The sequence below is a fragment of the Hypomesus transpacificus genome, chromosome 18 (genome assembly GCF_021917145.1).
Source record: "Hypomesus transpacificus isolate Combined female chromosome 18, fHypTra1, whole genome shotgun sequence".
NCBI lineage: Eukaryota > Metazoa > Chordata > Actinopteri > Osmeriformes > Osmeridae > Hypomesus > Hypomesus transpacificus.
The window spans coordinates 11,385,436-11,405,800 of NC_061077.1; the positions used below are offsets into that span (position 1 = coordinate 11,385,436).

The 20,365-nt window shown below is 43.7% G+C and overlaps 3 protein-coding genes across 3 annotated transcripts; all 3 read left to right on the plus strand.

Moving 5' to 3' along the window:
• Positions 1-919: 919 nt before the first annotated feature.
• Positions 920-11,610, plus strand: nr1d4a (nuclear receptor subfamily 1, group D, member 4a). The gene is made up of 9 exons (XM_047040760.1): positions 920-999; positions 1,060-1,114; positions 5,439-5,735; positions 6,021-6,109; positions 6,231-6,375; positions 8,643-9,214; positions 9,367-9,552; positions 9,698-9,908; positions 10,099-11,610. Exons 2-9 carry the CDS (start codon positions 1,093-1,095, stop codon positions 10,293-10,295), a joined length of 1,719 nt encoding a protein of 572 aa, XP_046896716.1. The 5' UTR covers positions 920-999; positions 1,060-1,092; the 3' UTR covers positions 10,296-11,610.
• Positions 11,611-12,087: 477 nt separating this feature from the next.
• On the plus strand, positions 12,088-14,796 carry mfsd5 (major facilitator superfamily domain containing 5). Its single transcript, XM_047040733.1, has 2 exons — positions 12,088-12,232; positions 12,685-14,796. The coding sequence occupies exon 2, from the start codon at positions 12,757-12,759 to the stop codon at positions 14,200-14,202; it is 1,446 nt and encodes a 481-aa protein (XP_046896689.1). The 5' UTR covers positions 12,088-12,232; positions 12,685-12,756; the 3' UTR covers positions 14,203-14,796.
• A 552-nt stretch (positions 14,797-15,348) lies between these two features.
• LOC124481042 (protein lifeguard 2-like) lies at positions 15,349-20,061 on the plus strand. Its single transcript, XM_047040803.1, has 12 exons — positions 15,349-15,539; positions 16,776-16,893; positions 17,023-17,111; positions 17,287-17,351; positions 17,564-17,617; positions 17,726-17,776; positions 17,872-17,911; positions 18,073-18,110; positions 18,329-18,416; positions 18,564-18,659; positions 18,795-18,848; positions 18,937-20,061. The coding sequence occupies exons 1-12, from the start codon at positions 15,525-15,527 to the stop codon at positions 19,081-19,083; spliced, it is 855 nt and encodes a 284-aa protein (XP_046896759.1). The 5' UTR covers positions 15,349-15,524; the 3' UTR covers positions 19,084-20,061.
• Positions 20,062-20,365: the final 304 nt, after the last annotated feature.

A 20,365-nucleotide genomic window follows, 5' to 3' on the forward strand; every position in this document is an offset into this window, starting at 1 on the left:
ATGTTACAGTGAGCCAGTAGGGATGAGCCAATTTACTGAACACTAGAGTAGCCTACAGTGCTGCCCATAGTCCACCATTTTGTTTACATCTTGGAAATCTGATGTTTTTCTCAATGTCAAACACATTTTGGTAAATGTGTAAATGCATAAAGAGCCACATTCAGACATATCTCACTTATACGAAATGGCACACACGCGTGAGCGCACACACACACACCAACAAACAAGCCCACTGTCTATAGAAAGCTTCACCACAACTGACCGCCATTTGACATTGTGTTCAATGTCCAGTGTTCACAATAAAAGTGTAGCCCGCAACTCCAAGAACAAGTAGTCACGTTAAGTCACGCCCATTGCCCATGTGCCTCACCCCCACCCTCTACTGTTTCTAATCGCGTGCTCCGTAGTTTGCATAAAATGTGTGTCACTAGGGCAGCGCTCTCCGTGGCACATGCCGAATGCACATGTAGCATGGCTTTAGAGACCGCATCACGGTCGAATAAGTGCGTCAAACTCCACTTACCCATTCCCGCCCGCCAATGAAAACGCACCAAAGAGTAATAGGAGGGAGAAAACGAGAGAGACTTCACAGGATGCAGTGAGCCAAAACCCATACCTAACTGGCAAAACAGAAGTTTTAGAGAGCAAAAAAAAAACGCAAGTCACATTTCTTAAGTCACCTGAAAACGTGATTGATGTGGGTGCATTTACCATTGGTTGTGTAGCCCCAGCCAGTTCATTTTAGGAGATCCTGAGGATTAGGAATTCCTAGGATAACTGAATTCACTTTTCTCTGCTCGTGCTGTAGGCTACCGCTCTCGCTCAACCAAAGTGCTCTATTCAGAGTGCAGAACGGACCCAGGTAGCGTCAAAGCCGTTCAGCACACCTGAGAGGCACAGCTGTGCAATTTGGACAGCTGTATACAATTAACTTTTTCGTGTCAAGATACATTGTCAATAACGCTTCGGATCGGAATTTCGTGGCCCAGTTGTTTTGTGACGGTCAAACTTTTTTGATTAAGACATTTTGCTATTGACTTTGACAGAAAAGTATAGTCACGAAAAGCACTATCATCTGAGCACTACAGGAAGATGGATAACAATTCCGGTGGTGGTAAGTAATAATATTTGTGATTAAGATGATAATTTTGACGATTAAGAATGATGAGGATTTATGCCCATTCAAAAAAATAAAATAATGGTTGAATGGTTTAATCGTAAAGAAGATTGCCTATATGTAGATTTTAATTTGATAATGATTACCATTTTGAGTCCACTTGAATACAGTTCCATCATTAAATGTGTTTTTTGTCGCATTGAACTTTAAACAAAATTGTGCAGGCAAAAATGTTTAGTACAGAGGTATAGGCTACTCGCTATAGCTTTCGTTTGAGTGTTACGCGTCAATCTATTGGCGACATGTTATTGCGGTTGCTGTCCTAAGTATCAGCCCTAAATAACTGAGTCAAAAAATATGTTTGCAGGTCAAAATTATATTGTAAGCTATTGAACACTTATTTGAGAAGCCTGATGTGTACAACATGTCAAATGTTTGATAAGAACATTGGTGCTGTAAATGTATCCAGTTACATGCTAAAACTGGGACTTTGGCGTTCTCGTCTGTGTGTGACAGATTGGCGGAGATATGAAGTGAGGTTCGCCTTAATTGCACAGAGGGGCGACTTCCTGTTTCTCGCATGAAAACAAACTCACGTGGAGCTGCAGGCAGCTATCTGTCAGTGGCTTAAATGCCTTCACAATACAGTTATACAAAGCCAAGTTCATTTTCACGCGTCACGTTAACGATTGTCAACAAATCCATTGTGGTGCGTCACGCGTAACAATTTCCGAGGTAAATTGTTTGGCGATTGCAAATAATCACTATGGGAAGGTAACACGCCACTAAAGTTTTTCCTTAAGGTTAGGCAAAGTGCTCATGTGAACTTGTCACAATTCCGGTTCACACTTCCATTAATTGACGGGAGAGAACAAACCAGTCACGTTTCACGACAGGTGATGAAATGGCTTGTGTCAAGGCCCACCCTTTTCCATGAGTAGTTTGACACAGAACCCATCTAAAGCCAAGCGTAGAAGTGTAGTTCATCTTACCTAAGGCTACTGTAAATGAGTCACCCGTTGGCAAGTTTCAGACGGGTGACTGATGATTAACTGAGTTCCTATTTTTTTTTATCCACCAGATGGCAGTTATGGTAGATTGTGTGACTTGCAAATCCACAAATATGGTTCATGGGGCTTACAGTAGCCTATGACAAAAAGGTACATCGATGGAACCAAAATAACTGGGATCATTCTTTGAAAGGATGAGTGCTTTTCCGGACCTCTCTTTTACATGACAATGTCTGAAAAACATTTAAATTGTGTATTTATGGAAGCGCACCGATTTGTCATGGAGACACGGTCATGGTCACTGTCTTAATCTCAACATGAGTTGACCATAAATCCCCATTTACCCAGACGCATTACAAGGGCAAACAATTGGCTACTGACGTGCATGCGCGCGAACAGCGCGCACACAGCTACTCGATTACTAATCAAAACATGCAAGGTGTCTATCACTAGGTGGTCGGTTTTGCCATGTGGCTAGTAAGTACTAGTACAACACAATGCATCTTATGCCAATCACTAGGCCCTCATAGCCTAACCAGTGCCGTTCAACTCTTTCTCATTATTGTGAGTATCTATAGGCTACTGACAGCATGAATGATGACGTTAGTCCAGAGCTTGATGGTGAATGATAGCTGTGCTCGTTGCTTCGTCAGAACACCCCCGCTCACTCTCATCTATCCTTCTCTATTTAATTCTACTCTTTAATTATAGCGAAGGAGCCGAAGCTTCTGTCGGAGTTGATAAGTTATGACTACCGGTGGGAGTGCAGCGCAATGTAGTCTAACTGAATGCACTCCTTCCATCGAATTCGCCTCACGTGTGAATGCACTTGCTGAGCCGCGTGCTGCGCGTGATTCCCAGGCCTTCCTCCCTCCAGTTTCTCGCTCTCATGGACATTAGTCTTGCTGCCGCCTGCGGTGTTGGATAGGGGGAGGTTGGTCAGTGGGTCAGCGATTTCATGCACGGAGTTAATCTCATGTCACGTTTGTCCGCCTCATGCGCATTTTGTTCTTTCCTTCTTTTTTTTTATTGAAGGCAAATGCAGTAGTGACATGGTGGTGGTTCAAACACACAACATCTGTCCCCAACTCGATGCTATGCGCGCACACACCCGCTTTCTAGTGTTACACCTGGAACTACTATGTCCGTCTCTTCCCATTCTCAGCGCGATACTGATATCGATACAGTATTAACGCTGAAAGTGCAAAAAGCTATTGGTATTGCTATAAGTAGGTTACAGAGCGATTGAAATAATGAGACTTGTATACTATGGTTGGTCACTGCAAATGCATCCCATGAATGTCAGTGAGTTACAATGCAGTATGGCACAGGGGCCCATTCAAATTCTATTGTTGCTGTGATATTGACCTACTTACTCTGGACAGTATAATGGAGTTGGCTGAATGCTCCTCACAAGTGACTGATGACAGCTGTACAGATAATACATTATAGTAGCATGACACAATAAGTCATGGCTGATAAACATTTGACTTTTTTGACACTCAAAAGATAACATGTGTGCCCCTATCTCCCCAAGTCCAGCAACTTTACAATCGAGAGACACGCCACCAATATAAATATTGGTGTGCTCTGTATTCTTTCTGTGCCGATCATGGGCGTGAGAGGAAGGGTATAATGAAGGGAGAGCGGGAGTAGGGGACTGTTACAAATTGCTCACGTTTCTCTTCCTGCAATGACTCACAGGCAGATTAGTTCCTGCCCGGGCAGTATAAGCTCACCATGGGCTGCATGGGACCTGCTGATTCTTCAATGAATGCCAGTGTCTGCACTGACCCCAATAGCAACTGACTTGTGTGACTGACTATAGACAGTGGCAGCTTCTCTCTAGGTTACATGGGCCATGCTCTGGAAATGAACACTAAGCCTTCACCGATCCTCCATCCTGAAGTGTACAGTGTTGAACTACAGTCACCTGAACTAGAATAAGTTAGTCTGTTATTGTTAAAGTTAGCCATTCAAAGAGTTGGTTGACATAGAATCCCATCTTTCTATCAAGCTGTTTCCGAATGGTTCCGCTTTACCTCATAAACCAACTGTAAAAGTTATTATCAGCACAAAGTTTATGGCATGGTGGCCTTCAGAGCCATATTAACAGTGTAACGTGTTAGCTTCCATGTGAGTCTTCAGGTGGATTTGCAATGTTTTTGGGTGGGTCCAGGGATTTCAAAACAGGGCTGGGCTAGAATTGGAGATGCATGTCTCAGGTATAGAGAGGCCCAGCCTTCCCATGTGTATTGAGTGTGAGTGACCGGGTCAACAGACACAGTGAAACGTGCAGACCGAGGAATCACAACAATCCTTCAGCTAAACAAATTCCTTGCACAGCAAAGAGCAGTACAAAAACAAAGTTCAAGAAAAACTTTCACTCACACAGTCCAGCCTACTAAAGCCCGGAGTTGCTTCCAAAACATTGTTTTATTGGTGTTTTTGCCTGATATTTGGGATGACCGTGTATCAAACCATCCTATCCTCTCTGTCTCTCTGTCTCTCTCTCTCTCTGTCTCTCTGTAGCATAATGTGACTCATTGGTGGCAATGCATGCTGCATTGTATACCTCTGGATAGCGCAGTATCCATGGGGCGTTGCCCTTGTATGTGACAGTAAACACATAGCTGACTTGTGATTATGGTATAAGTCAACACGAGACTGCGGATTTGGCCTGGGTAGTAACCGTGTCTGTCAGGAGTCCATGTGAGTCGGCGGTCAGGTGTCGTGCAGTTAGTTGGCACGGTGCCAGGGGAGCGGGGCTATTATTGGAGCGAAGTAGGCAGCAAACCTTGCAGACACGTGAGGCTGTGTTTCAGCTCATCAACAACGCATGACCAATAGATGCGAGGGAATGCCAGTGAAGTGAAAGCAGAGATATTATATATTTTTTATTTATAAGAAAACACTTAGCCTGTTCAAAACGACGCATATAAAAATACTTTTGTTGAATGACGCAGGAATTATTTGCCAATGTGAGGTATTTTTCCGGCGAGTCCTCTGTTGCTGTGCTTCCCGTAGTATTTTTAGCGCTCACTCTGTCTCTGTCGGCCTATTATACTCGACTAGGCTAGGATGCTTGTACTTTTCAGTGTGGCCCATCAGAGGTTGTTCAGGATTGCATCACATGCTACGCATCAGTAAAAGTGACCCCCCCCCCTAAAAAAAGATATAGGGTATAACACTAATGGCACTGTCATAACATATTTTCACCCTACCAATTGTGTGCTGTCAGCCTAGTGGGGTATTTGTTTTAATTCATGAACTTGACTTTGATTCTTCTGTGTACTTCCCTTGTTCTGCAGGTGTCATCCTGTATGCAGGCTCCTCTGGCAGTGCCAGCCCCAGCCCTGGCAGTCCCTCTAGTGGGTACCAGACACAGTCCCCCTCCTCTCACTCCCAGCCCTCGTCCCCGGAGGAGGTCACATTCACAGAGATCGGTGCGCTGAAAGGGCGCGTGGGCAGTGGCACCACGTCATCCTCCAAACTGTTGTTTCAGTTCCCTGAGGTTTATAATGGGCCCTCAGCGGCCCCGGTTCAACACGTCTACCAGCACCCCATCGCTGGGAAAAGGCAATGCAGCTTTACAGGAACCTTCACCAGTGAGTTCCATACCAGCTCCTGCAACAACCAAGTCAAATACTAGAACTGTCTTTACTACATTAAGAATTCTTGATTTACTTTACTCAGTATATATGATAACCATTTGGGTAGTCTCATAAGAGAGCACATAAGTCAAGCATAAGTCAAGTTGACCTCAAATTATTGTTAACCTCTAACTATGGTGCACTGTGACTTGACCCATACCCAGCACATTTGGGACCAGTCCATTTTGATTCGGACCATGTAAAGTCTCTGCCCGTCTGACTTTGGGTTTCACTTTGCAGAGACTGGTGGAATGGTGCTGCTGTGTAAAGTGTGTGGAGACATCGCTTCAGGGTTCCACTATGGAGTTCACGCTTGCGAAGGCTGCAAGGTAAGGAAGGCCCTTGACGGCCGCCCAAAATAGCTTTTGAAGAAGTGCCCCATTTTCAGTGTTTCCCAAAAGGATGAGCGTGTGGGCCGACCTGACCGTGACCCCGTCCTCTGTGCTGCAGGGTTTCTTCCGTCGCAGCATTCAGCAGAACATCAACTACAAGATGTGCGTGAAGAACGAGAACTGCCTCATCATGCGCATGAACCGCAACCGGTGCCAGCACTGTCGCTTCAAGAAATGCCTCTCGGTCGGCATGTCTCGAGACGGTGAGAGTTACTATCATTTGGTTACGGCTCGCATGTCAATGTGTCACCTGGAAGCGCTCCAGGACAGTACTCAAGTCAGCTGTGATATTGGGTAAATGAGGAGTTGTGTCTCGGAGATTGAGGGCATGGTGCAGAGCACCTCTTGTAGGTCACCGTGCCAGTTGTAGCCCAATCATTAGTGTATTTCGCAGTGCAGTAGTCTTGTCCTTTAAGCAAGTGTCACGGCACCTTTTATAGGGAAGGGCACATTGACAAACAATACTCCTCCTCGTTGGCCTGCATCCTTCACTCGCTAAGTTTCAGCGTATGCCTTTCTCTTGCCCTTTGCAGCATCCTCCTTTCCTCTTTTATCTCCACTCTGTTCTTGTCCCGTCCCCCCCCCCCCACCCTCGGTGTTCTCCATGTTCCCTGGGCTCCCCCCACCCCACCTCCCCCCGCCCCCCTTCCCATTTCCCTCTCAGACAGTGATTTATGAGAATAGGAGTCTTGAAGTCCCTGAAGCGATCTGTCATCCGGAAAACTGCAGCAAACACAGGAATTATTTTGGGAAATTGGAACGGGGGCAACTTGATTACCTTGTATATGCCCTTATACCATCTCTCAGCAATTGATGAGAGCTACGCTGGCAATTAAGCCTGAGATGCGGAAAAAACGTCTCTCCCTCACACGATTCGTCAGTTGCGACGCCCAAGTCGTCCGCTTTTAGTCGTGCCCGTTGAATGTTGATTAATTACCTATCACAGACAATGAAGATATACGATTGGGTTGACCTAGAAAAACAAAGCAGAATTGGGCCTATAGCATACGTACACATGCTGACCTACTTGGAGTAGTTTGTCTCCTTCCTCTTTGTACTGTTTCCTCTGATGTGCAGCCAGCCTTGCCTACTCAATGTGTGAGGGAGAGCTTGAGTGAGATAAAAAGGGAAGGGGGGGGGGGGGGTTTACCACACGGGTCAACAGTGCTGCAGTAGCTCAGCAGTGTTGGAGCTACCTGGTAAGGTGGGTGGCTAAGAGAACAGCAAGGAGATCTAAAAGAAAGAAATCAAATCAACCCCTTTCAAAACCACAACCTAGAAACCCCTTTACCTCTGCTCCACACATTGCGAAAACAGGAAAACCACTGACGACAGAAACACATTAAAGAGTACGCCCTGATTGCGAATGGGGTGGCTGTGTTAATCTGGTTCTGCAATAGGCAAACTTCAAAGTCAGTTGGCATGATGGCATACTTTGCATCCTGTAGTGTAATTACAACTTCTTAAAGCTGCAGTTCATTCAAAAACTCTTGATAAAAGTTGTATGAAACTCATCAAAAGTCTAGACATGCAATTGTAAGAAAAAATGGCAAATACATTCACCTGATCTTGATTTTGACAAGAGTGAATGAAGTATTACATATCTATGAAATAACATACATGGACAGTGATTTGAATAATGTAACAGAGCACACCAAAATGGATGTATATGTATTAGTAGACTCCTGCTTCAGATATCCCAAATAATCAATAAAATAAACATTCAAACGTGTTTCCTGTTGAGTGATCAGGAAACCCTACGCGTGTGCTTAGTTGGATTTTGATAAAAAAATACATCAATTTTTTGTATCAAAAGGAGAGTCTGTGCTAATAAACCTCACCAGCACACTCCCGCAGCCCCTTAACCTTGCTTTCACTCTTCCCTCTCTCACTTCTGCTTATCGGCAAGCTCTCCTGTGAGCAGGGAACTCGCCTCCCTCTCTCTATTTTTCCCTCCTTCCCTCTCTCCCTCCATTGCAGTGGTGGTTGCATCTCACTCACGTTGCTCCACTGCCCTACTTACAGGCCAGGAGGGAGGGAAAGAGACATTGAGTGTGAGAGCATGGGGTTGGGGGGATCTAAAAATACCCTTTCCAGCTGATGAATGCTCTTGGGGTTGTGAGTGGAAGGGAGATGGAGGGTTGGGAGTCTTGAGTAAGGAGGTGGAGATGGGGGTCTACTTACAGAGCGCAATGTTCTTTGCATTTCATTAATATCTGAACTAAAACGTGACTACGGCATGTTCACTTCACATAATTGAAGCAGTCTATTTTTACACCCTATTCACGTAATCATACCCAGTACATGATTTACTTTATTAGTCCAAGTCTTCTCGAGGCACCGTGTGATGAAATTAATCCCATCTTTCAAAACCAGAAACAATGTGAATGTGTTCAATTATGTTTTAATGGTGCTCAAAGAACCACACAAATATCTGCAAATAACACCAGCCTTATTGTGTTGTTTCTAGCTGTGCGCTTTGGGAGAATCCCCAAGAGGGAGAAACAGAGGCTGTTGGACGAGATGCAGAGCTACATGAACAGCCTGAACGAGTCCACCACCATGGATGTAGATGCCTCTCCCGTGAGGGAGACTCTGCCCAGCCCTGTTGAGAGCCACTGTAAAGAGCCCATCTCCAGAGCCTACCGCGACATCTTCGTTAGCAGTAGCAGCCAACCACAACCAACCAAGAGGACCAACGTCAACAACAACACCCCATCACCCTTCCCGAGTAACTCCGCCCCTCAGGAGGCCAACTACGCTCACGTGTCTTCCCAGTCCCAACCTAGCCCCACGCAGGTGTACCAATCCTGCCCTGCCTCTCGTTGCCCTGTCACCTCCAATGACAACCCCCATACATTCCCCACAATTGACAATAGTCTGTATAGTTACCCCAATTCGTCCAATCAGAATCACGGTCAGTCAAATGGAGGTGTGGCTCAACAGGGCAGCTCTGCCAATTACAACAGTTTCTCTGCTTCTGGAGTCACCCAGAACCAGCCTTCCTGTCCATGGAAACTAGCCCCAGGGGCCAAAGTGCTGGTAAGTAATCAGTGAGTTGTGAAGTAACTATAATTGTTTTTTACGTACTAACGTTTTTAGTGATATCAGAACCGATTTCAAATACAGCTATGATCTGCGGTGCATGATTTATAATTAATTTGTCTCTCTCTTCTGCCCTCCTTCTCCCTCAGGCCTGTCCCCTGAACGCGTTTCCTGTCTCCGGAGCAGACCGCTCCAGCCAGCAGGTGTGGGAGTCCTTCTCCCAGTGCTTCACCCCAGCAGTCAAGGAGGTGGTGGAGTTTGCCAAGGGCATCCCAGGGTTCCAGGAGCTCAGCCAACATGACCAGGTCATGCTGCTCAAATCAGGCACCTTCCAGGTATGTTCCCCCTGTTCACTATGTTAGAATTGGTCATACAGAACTCATGTAGTTAATGTACATGAAAATGATTCAGTTTGTGTTCCAAAGCTTTTCTGATTCCACGGCGATAACCTTTGTCCACTCTCCTCCCTTTCCCTGCCAGGTGCTGATGGTGAGGTTCTGCACGCTGTTCAACGCCCAGGAGCGCACGGTAACCTTCCTGAACGGGCAGACGTACCCCCTGGCCTCTCTCCGGGCGCTGGGCATGGACTGCCTGCTGGACGCCATGTTTGAGTTCAGTGAGAAGCTGGGCTCTCTAGGCCTAGAGCCTGATGAGATGGCGCTCTTCATGGCAGTGGTGCTAGTCTCTGCAGGTGAGATATTTAGTGAGCTGTAGTTTCAGTGAGCCGATAGACGAGAACAATAAAAAGCAAATAGTTTAGATAGTGTATTTGATTCAGGCCTGGCCAGAGAAGAATAAAACAGAAACGCATAGGTATTGCTCTTTTTGTTTGCTTCTGCCCAAACCTGACTCTTCCCCCCCCCCCCCCCTCTCCTCCCCAGATTGCTCGGGGATCGCTGACGTCAGGGCCCTGGAGCACCTGCAGGAGGGCCTGATCCGCGCCCTGCGCTCCCTCATCACCCGACGACGCCCCGACGATGCCTCCCTCTTCCCCAAGCTGCTCCTGCGTCTGCCTGACCTACGCACCCTCAACTGCCAGCACTCAGACAAGCTGCTGGCCTTCCGCATCGACCCCTGAACCCACATGTTTCAAAAACTGAAACTCTTTTTCCAAGGGCAGAACTTCCTTTGTCATTGAGGAACTAATTGTGCAATCAGATGGACATTTCTCAAGAAGCTAATGTTTGTAAAAGGACAATAACAAACATAACTTTTTCTTTTCTTTTCCATCCGCTTGAAAAATATTTCACTTTTAACACACAGGTATGTGCTTGTATATTTACACAACAAACACCTCAAGATGTCTTGGGGAAGGGTGGTTAGAAGAGTGTACATGTTGTTAGGCTTAACATTTTCTGGACAGTGTTTGTTCACTTCCTAGTATTTCCAGTTTGGTGAAAACCAAAAGCCATTTCACTTAAGTTTAGTTTCTCCTTCTCAATTCCTATTATCTCTGTTATTTTTACATTTGTAAAAATGGATAATGCAGATATAAACTGAAAACGGGGACCATAAGTGATGAATGAAAGTGTTTCCATTAGTGCATAAGATAAAGGGACCATGTACATAATTCAAAGATAACTTCATAGCAAAACTGTTCTGTGCCATTCACTAACCAACCACACCATACAAACTAGTATTTGAATGAATGATTGTGTCAAGAGGAATTCAAACTTTTACTGTTTTAATAAGATAAATAACCTCCAAAGAAAGTATAGTTTATTTCACACATGGATTTTATATACTCTAACTCATATATGCATTCATCAGATTTTGTTTAAATTAAAAAGGTTAATACTGTATAGTTTATATCTTAATCTTGTCTGGAATCACAGCAGGACTGATGGAAATGGTCTCAATGCATGTTGGATTTTAAAATCCATTTGTTGATCTATGTGGCTGGAAATATATATTGTTCATCCAATTTGTCTATTTTAACAACCTGATTGAGAGGTGGTGGTGGAGAAGGGAATCAGTCTAGAAGAATGTATAGTTTCTGTTGGCTGGGGATGGTGTGCGAAACAGTGGTGGGATATGCCAAGAGAACACGGAATAGGACTCTCAGAGGGCATGACAGATTGAGATGCATAATGGTACTGTTATTATGTCTGAATCAATTGAAGAACTTGTCCTGGTATGAGATGATGCAACAAACCAGCGTATAAAGCCTAAAATCACCAGCACAGCCACTTCTCATGCCCCCTGTCCCCTACCCCCAAACGTTTGTCATACAAACGCAAGCGTTATATATTTTTGGGCGAGGGATCTTCTTTTACCAGTACAGATCCGCTCAGTGCTAGTTTGATTATGGTTGATTGAGCACATGTTCTTGTACATTTTGTAAATGTTTTTCTCTTCCTTCCATAGAAATGATATAAAATGAAATTTCTGTACTTTGTTGCTTGTGTCTCTTCTTTGGTTGCATCCTTCCTATGTTTCAACTGACATAAAAATGATGGATATATATATATATATAAAAATATAGGATTATTAAATAAAAATGCAAAAGGACTTTGTCAGAAAAGCTTTGCTTAAAAAAAAGAAAGAAGAGAAACTCAAATCACAGCCTATAAATTAAGCACATAAACTAAAATTAGGCACATAAACCGAAAATGTCAAAATTGACTGAATTGGCATTGCAGTTAAAGCTTTTGTCTGCTTTTGACATGTAGTGAAGGATTTTACTGGCATTCAATTTTGTATTGCACAGTTCATGCTACAATAAAACCACCTAAAGTGGCACTTCTTTCTAAACATCCTGACAGTTATTGGAGGCAATGCTGTGACAGAAAGGGAAAGACTGCCACCCTGCGTTTAACGGATGTATTGTTTTATAACACGGAAGTATATATTTTTTTTTACACGGAAGTATCTTGGATGATGTTGTTTCTAACATGGGTTAGCTACCTAGTGGCAAACAATCAGCCTCTCTGGAGCTAGATAGTGAACTTGATCGTTTATTACAGCAATGATTTAATTATATTAAGTGGCATGGAGACAGTATCAAACAACGTGGTAAGGATTGCTAACTTTGTGAAATTGAAATAGGCCGGATAGTTAAAAAATATATAAAAAGTAGCTAGCAAGCTGTACTCATAATGCCCATCTACAGTAGCTAGCAGCTTGCAACTCAGGTTGCCATAGCTTGAAATTATTTTTGCATACAATTGTGTAGATTTAGGGGTATGCAATTTAGATAAACCGTCGCTGATTAGTGCGAAAGCTAACAAGATAGTTACAGCGGTAATTGATATACTGTCGGACAGGTGTTTATGAACCTCTGCCAGCCATTGATGAGTTGCATCCTACCTAGCATACAACAGCAGTCACTGATAACGTGGCATTTTTTTTTACTGGCGGTGGACTAAATGTCAAATCTCCCTGACAAGTGTAGATTATCTAATTGGCTTTAATAACCATGTTCATTAATTGGGATGCTGTTGGTAACGCGTTATTTTTCTTCACAGCTTTTGACTTATCCTCTGAGGACAAGACTTAAGAAATTTTGAACGATAGGAAGATAAAGAGCATATGCCATCATGTTGATGACAGCGTACCTGGCCATAGTACTGTTGCTGGCACTTTGTGTCTGCTTGGAGCTCACCGCGCGCCGCGTTACCCATCCTCAACCTGCCCCCACGGCTGTCGCCAACCCAGTTTTCCGATGCTTCCAGGCCCTCTTCCTACGAGGCTATCTACTAGCTCTGTGGGCTGACTGGCTCCAAGGCCCCTACCTGTATAAACTTTACCGCCATTACAGCTTCCTGGAGTCCCAGATAGCCATTTTGTATGTGTGTGGTCTGGCATCGTGTGTGCTGTTTGCTCCTGTTGCTGGCTGGCTGCCACAGGCCCTGGGTCGAAGGCAGACTTGCCTGCTCTTCTGTGTAGCATACTCTGCCTGCTGCCTCACCAAACTCTCAAGGGACTACTTTGTTTTGATAATTGGCCGTGTCCTGGGAGGCTTGTCCACTTCCTTGCTCTCCACCACCTTCGAGGCCTGGTATGTGCACAGGCATGTGGAAGCCCATGACTTCCCCAAGGAGTGGATACCCAGCACTTTCGCTAAGGCGGCTAACTGGAACCATGGGCTGGCTGTCGCTGCCGGTCTGGTGGCTAATCTGCTAGCCGAGTGGCTTCATCTGGGGCCGGTGGCCCCCTTCCTCCTGGCTGTCCCCTTTCTGGCTGCGTGTGGCTGGGTCGTACTAACCGATTGGGGCCAAGAGGAGCGAGAGGGAGAGCTGGAAGGGGAGAAACATACCTGTCTGCTGAGTCCTCCTAATGCCGCTCAGGCTCGCCTGTCTGCCAGAGCCCGCTTCTGGAGAAGCTGCCAGGAGGGGCTCCGCTGTCTGTTGTCCGACAGGAGAGTGATGGTCCTGGGGGCAGTCCAGGCTCTGTTTGAGAGTGTCCTCTACATCTTCGTGTTCCTGTGGACTCCCGTGCTCGACCCCCACGGCCCCCCACTGGGCATAGTCTTCTCTTGCCTCATGGCTGCCAGCATGGCAGGCTCCCTGCTGTATCGCCTGGCTACCTCCACCCGCTACCGGCTCCAGCCCGGACACCTACTCTGCCTGGCCGTACTGCTGGCCTTTTTCTCCTTCTTCATGCTGATCTTCTCCACCGCCCCAGGCCAGCCCCGGCCCCACGAGTCTCTGCTGGCCTTCCTGCTTCTGGAACTGGCCTCTGGCCTCTACTTCCCTTCAGTCAGCTTCCTCCAGGGCAGGGTGATCCCTGAGGAAAAGCGGGCTGGGGTGTTAGCCTGGTTCAGGCTGCCCCTCCACCTGCTGGCCTGCCTGGGGCTACTGGCCCTCCATGGGGAGGTGTCGGGGACCGGGGGTGGGGAGGAGGGCAGTGGGACCAGGCACATGTTTGGGGGTTGCGCTGCCATGATGCTAGGGGCTCTGCTGGCAGTGGTCAGTCTCTTTACCCTGGGCAGAAACGACACAGAGCTGAGGCTGGAGGGAGCCAGAGGAGAGGGAGAGACATGAAGAAGTAGAGTGGGAGGAATACGGTTACTGACTTGACTGGGATTTATTTTCTGCATGATTGGGGAAAAAAAGACACATCATTAAATGTTCCCCAAATTTTGACGGGGGGTGGGGTGGGGGGGGACGAATGTAAGGGGTATGTTGGTATGTCACTCACTAACCTTTTCTGCTATTTATGTCATTTTAATTTCATAAAACAACAAATAGTTTCCTGTGACCTGCGTCATCGCAGATTATTTCTGCGCACTTCCCAAGCAGTACTTGGCTACTCCACTAGATGGTGACAGTGATAAGCAGGGGGTTTCATGTTTATCAACTGCGTGGTCTGGTATGTAACTAGAGCACAGGATGAAGATATGCTCCTGGGCAATACAAAACTTATTGCATAAATTCAATTGTTTATATGGTTACTTCTAGTAAGATGGAAAAGTGGAACACATGGGCTCTAGGTATGATCAGTTTGGAAAAGGAAGGGGTTATTGATGGTTTGTGGGCCAATATATGAATCTCAGTCTATGTTCTATTAACAAAAATAATAATTCCATTGTTATGGGGCTTGTACATAAGTAATAAATCATCTTTTATTACAAACAAGTTGAAAGTAGTTGTTGCTTTTATTTCTGCTTACATAATGAGTCATCGTTATCATCTGCTGAAGGTTATAAGGAATATCTGTAAATGTTTTTTTACTGTATAGCAGAATTATTGCATAGATTATTGGTGGTTAAACCTGAAGTATCTCTAATGTGTATTTTATTTGTACCTTTTTGGAAGAATAAAAGTGATTGTGATCACTTTCCTTTGGATAACTTGAACATTATAAAATGCTTGCCCCCACAATCCTTCTCTTGAACCTTCCAGAATACTTACCACCTGCAGTTCCCCCACTTCATTTTACTGCAGACCTAGAATTCCAGATCACTCTGGTCTTTTCTCACTGCCTCACAGTGTGATGCATGTCTCATACAATTGTCCTCCCCTCTTTCCCATGACATATTGGTACAGTCCAAGCTTCCCTCTTCAAGGCTGTATCGCCTGGATGTTGCTAGAATGTCTGTTTAATTGAAGGGAGGGATTGGTGTGTGTCCTTCTGTAACTGCGTTGTTTTGGGTCGATCCACTGCATCACCGTCAGAGGGGGGTTTTAATCCTAGCGTCAGATAGACGAGGCAGTGTTCCCAGGCTATATTCTCAGCAGAGTCATTCTCTTCTCAAGTGACTGCAAGAAGTGGACTATCCAGACAGGCAACACCAGAGCTTTCATTGACTGGTATAGACGTAAACACAGTAGGCACCTGACAACAGACACCACCCAGAGGCATCATGACACAGGGAAAGGTAAGGAAGGCATATTCACATCACATGTTTTTCATACTATATTTTGCTGATATTCTGTTATTTATTGTTCCTATATATTTTTTAAATTATGTAATCATACGTTACATATGTTGTGTCCATCAACCTGGCTATTCTATGACACTGCTCAGAATGAATAGCAACACAAAGACTGATTTCATTTATGAGTGTATAGACTCTATTAATTGAAAAAAAAAATATTGACGCATAATGCAGTTTAATTTGACTGGTAACATAAGAGGTCTACATCAGTTTAGACCTGTATCCTCCCCATGCCAAATAAGGTTACCATCCTTTTGACACGGACTTGATATTTCCCAGGGCACTGACGTAGTGTTTAACCACTGACGTAGTGTTTAATTCAACATTGATGATGTGTCACTCTTGAGTAATTGATATTTTTGTTTGGCGAAAACAATACATTGTTGTAATTATCCTAGCCTAAATAATAAAACAAGTACCCACTGGAACAGCATTAAGTATGAAGGATTTGGGGTGGCAGGGAATATTCTAGATACTCTACCATTCAGTTTAAGATGATGTGGGGGGAAATAGTGAGAGGATACGAGAGGATACTGTATTATACAGTATTTACTTCTATTGGATCACCTTCCCTCGTTATCTTTAGGACGGACCACAGTGCATCCAAACAATATAGGATTATAATGGTCAGACATAGCTTTAGCGATCTTAGAACGTACTTATGTTCATGACAAAATATGCTCCTCCAATAATTCCAGTTGTTTCTCTCTTTCCATACACAATCTCAGGTAGTCCTCTATCCCCAAAAATTGCAATTTTGTCTTGATCTATGAGCTAACTAGCACTGTAGTGTTATTTGCGGTTAGATGGGGAGGATGAGAAAGGAGAGGAATGTGTCCAGAAGAGCTCAGGGCAAGACTGACCAGCTGTTCAATCAGCAGTAGGGTTGCATAACACCTCATTCACTCTAAAACAGCCAATGCAGTGTCTGAAGCTCCGCCACAGCAAAGGCCACACGCAATCAGTAGGCCATCAGATGATCTCAAACATCAAAAACGACAAATATAGTCAGAATATTTTCACGAAAAGTTTAATAAGGGTTGACATGACTTTAAGAGGACATTATAATCCTCATAATCCTCTGTGGAAGAGCCTTAGTTTATAGATAGCTAGTGTTTAGTCAGCATCTATTGATCTGGTTGTCTGTAATCTCTCTGATGTTTCTGTTACCTCTAGCTGTCCCTAGCTAACAAAGAAAATGAAGCTGCTTGCGCGGGAAACAAGGATTCCCTTGGAGCTCCCAGTGGAATTGCAGTACCCCCAGAACCTCCTTCCTATCAGGAGGCCACCACAGGTGAAACCCATTATACTTCTCTCAAATTCCTTTTAATAACTCATTATCTACCAGTCTTAAGATGATTACAGAGAAACTCAGTAATTAACCTACAGGGAAGGGAAGATGACCTGTGTGTGTGTCTGGCAGGTACCAGCCCCTGCTACAGTGGCGATGCAGAGATGCTCACTGAATTCAAATGGGATGACAGAAACATCAGGCGTGTCTTCATCCGCAAGGTAACTACTTTTCATGAAATCTCCAGAAATGTTGTGGTCAAGACTGGGTTGCTCTGAGTGAACAGCTTTATTTTCCCTTTAGTAAACACAAGATTCTGATTCATCCTGTATTGTACACACACACATACTTGACAGTGTTTATGCAGGACCTGTTACATAGTCTACCTTTCCTTAGGTGTACTCCATCTTGATGATCCAACTTCTTGTCACTCTGGCCATAGTGTCTCTCTTCACTTTCTGGTCAGTGTCCTAATTATTCCTCAGCTCCACTATAATTTCTCTTGTTTCAAGTGTGCAATACACAGATATTTTGTACACATTTAATTAATTAATAATATACATATAATACACACATATAATAATAAATAATTAATCAATACATACAATTATGTTTCTCAGTTCGTTAACTGTTTACTATCCAACAGTTATTAACTAGTCTCTGCTTCCTTTAGTGACCCAGTGAAGACCTACGTGCAGTCTAACCCAGGGTGGTACTGGGCATCTTAGTAAGTGGAAGAACCCTTCCTTTGTTCAAGGCATCATCATATATATTGGAGTTAAAATAAAGTATTGATACAAATGTTTATTTGATTAGCCTGCTATCTTCTCCACAGTGCTGTGTTCTTTGTCACATATCTGACTCTCTCGTGCTGCTCTGCGCCAAGGTGAGTCCATGATTATGAAAGAGAAAGAACTCAACATGAGTTTTGTTAACAGCGGACCTTTGAGAATGTTCATCTCACCCCACCGTCTCTTACAGGAGGAAATTTCCATGGAACCTCATCCTCCTCGCTATCTTTGTGGGTATCCAATGATGTTTCTAAATATGTGTGTACATGTAATTGTGAATCAAATTAATGTAATAGTAGAAGGAGACGCCATAGCTGCTTCTAAAACAAAATACTTATATTCCCCAAATGAATGCAGTCATATTTATGTACTACAATATCTCTTGTTGCAGACCCTTGCCCTCGCCTATATGACAGGGATGTTATCCAGGTATGGTTCTCTGTTGTATCTGAGTCTGGATGACAGTGTGGCCCACCAGTCACTGTGTCTTATATATTCTGCATGCATCCTCTGTCAGTCTCAGTACAGCCAGCAAGTTTGCCACTGTGAACTATTTGTCTTCATTAGTCAGCTACCCTAAGGGTTAAGCAGTTTTTCTGAAAACGAAATGCACACAGTAAATACAACCACTTTTCTTTTTTCTGTAGCTTCTACAATACCAAGTCTGTGGTGATGTGTCTCGGGATCACCTCCCTGGTATGTTTGACGGTCACAATTTTCAGCTTTCAAACTAAGGTGAGACAAATATCCAAACACATGAAATTGTCACCTCAATTACTTTGCAGAACCTTTAGACTTCACCCTTGTAGCTTAAGAAGGGCTAACATCTTGCCTTGTCTTCTTATCTTATGCCTGCTGTCTCCTAATCTCCTAATGACTCAGTTTGACGTGACATCCTACCAAGGCGTGCTGTTTGTCTTCTGTATGGTCATGTTCATCTCTGGAATTGTCCTGTCTGTGGTCTTGCCCATGGGCTATGTAAGTATATCCATCCATAGTCAAATCTACCCATTGCTTTTTTTGTAGAAACTCATTTGAAGTTAGTTAGTTTTATGTAAAATAAGTCAAATCTTTTGGCAAATGAATCTGTGACATTCTCTTTCTGTATTGCAGGTTCCCTGGGCTCATGGTGTCTATGCTGCTTTGGGGGCCTTACTGTTTACCATGGTACGTGTACAACTGACGCCATTGGATTAATGTGTCAGGACAGCAGCATCCTGAAAAGGATTAACATCCTCTGTTTCTTCCTTTGCAGTTTTTGGCCTTTGACACTCAGATGTTGATGGGGAACAAGCGCTACACCATCAGTCCAGAGGAATATGTCTTTGCCACCCTTAACATCTACCTAGATATCATCTACATCTTCTCTTTCTTTCTCCAACTGTTTGGAACCCGGGACTAAACCTGAGATGAGTTCGAACGAATCACTACTTTTTTCTCCAACGAATAAACATCTCACATAACTTCCCACGCTGTCTGCCACTACTTATCCTTCTTTCTTTGGCATGACATTGACCATTTTCCCAGGTGTGTGGTTGTCTTGTTTACAGTTGTACACAGTTCTTTACCCCACTTTATTGCCCTACTTTCTTTGCCCCATACAGGGCAGACTATCAGACTTTCCTAAATGTCACAATATCTTAATGTAGTCATGTGTCTCTCAATGGTTGTCCATAGCAGGATTTGAGTCTAGAAATAAATAAATGCATGAATCCCAGCAATGATGCCAACATGTTGACATCATACTCTTGTTAGATCAGTGAGTAGAACATTATTTCAGTGAATGATGGGAGCACATGTAGGGGTGTCTTAGCTCTAAGAATATAATATATGGAGATTCAAGACTGATGTTTTGATATATACCCCAATGATTGCAGGCAGGAAAGCCTAGCTGCCTCAACAGAATTGCAATAAACTAGAGGTGAAGTTAATTTATTTGCTCTGTTCATCCACCTTGCTTTTATTTGTAGTATTATGGTTTCTATTGAGTTCACAGACCTCAGTACTAACATTTTATTTCATTGAAGTTTAACCCTGAGGTTCGAATTTATTCATTGAGGTTGTGTATTGCCAATGACACTGGTGTTTTTACTTATTTGCAGCATGATGCAGTAATTGGCTAAAGTGTGAGAGAATCCTGTGTCACATTTGTGAAAATAATTGACAGATGTTTTTATTTTATTTTAGGACCCCTAATGTTCTTTTTCTCTGGTCTGGCTGGAATGTGGCCTTGGAATACTGTTATATTGCTATTATGTGTGTGTAATTTTCTGTGTAAATATGCAGCTTTTGGCCAAATGCACTGTGTAATATAATGTTGTAAAAATCTGATTTAATTTGCTGTATATTCAAATGTATTTATATTAATTTATTAAAGAGGAATGGGAATTAAGCCTCCTGTATTCATTTTATGTATCTTAATACTTACTTTATAATGTTGTATACATTGTATCATGGTTTAATGTAAGAATAAAATTGTATTTTTAGAAAGATAGTTTTAGCATATTTTCCCTTACTCATGTGAAGGGAGTAATTCTGCATTGCCATTTGCCAGATGTGAGTTAAAGTACGATTTAAGAACGTCTCATTCCTATTTAAATAAAAACTATAATATATTTGTATACTTTTTTACATCGTGTGTACATATTTGTGTAAAGTGTTGCAGATTATAAGCCAGTTAGGCC

Bases quoted from the DNA above. Each gene is read 5' to 3' on its own strand.
- nr1d4a (XM_047040760.1), top strand. From the start codon at position 1,093: ATGGATAACAATTCCGGTGGTG. The intron at 5,736-6,020 runs GTGAGTTCCATA...TTCACTTTGCAG, and splicing joins CTTTACAGGAACCTTCACCA to AGACTGGTGGAATGGTGCTG. The intron at 9,909-10,098 runs GTGAGATATTTA...TCTCCTCCCCAG, and splicing joins AGTGGTGCTAGTCTCTGCAG to ATTGCTCGGGGATCGCTGAC.
- mfsd5 (XM_047040733.1), top strand. From the start codon at position 12,757: ATGTTGATGACAGCGTACCTGGCCATAGTACTGTTGCTGGCACTTTGT.
- LOC124481042 (XM_047040803.1), top strand. The intron at 17,352-17,563 runs GTCAGTGTCCTA...TGCTTCCTTTAG, and splicing joins GTGTCTCTCTTCACTTTCTG to TGACCCAGTGAAGACCTACG. The intron at 18,849-18,936 runs GTACGTGTACAA...CTTCCTTTGCAG, and splicing joins GGGCCTTACTGTTTACCATG to TTTTTGGCCTTTGACACTCA.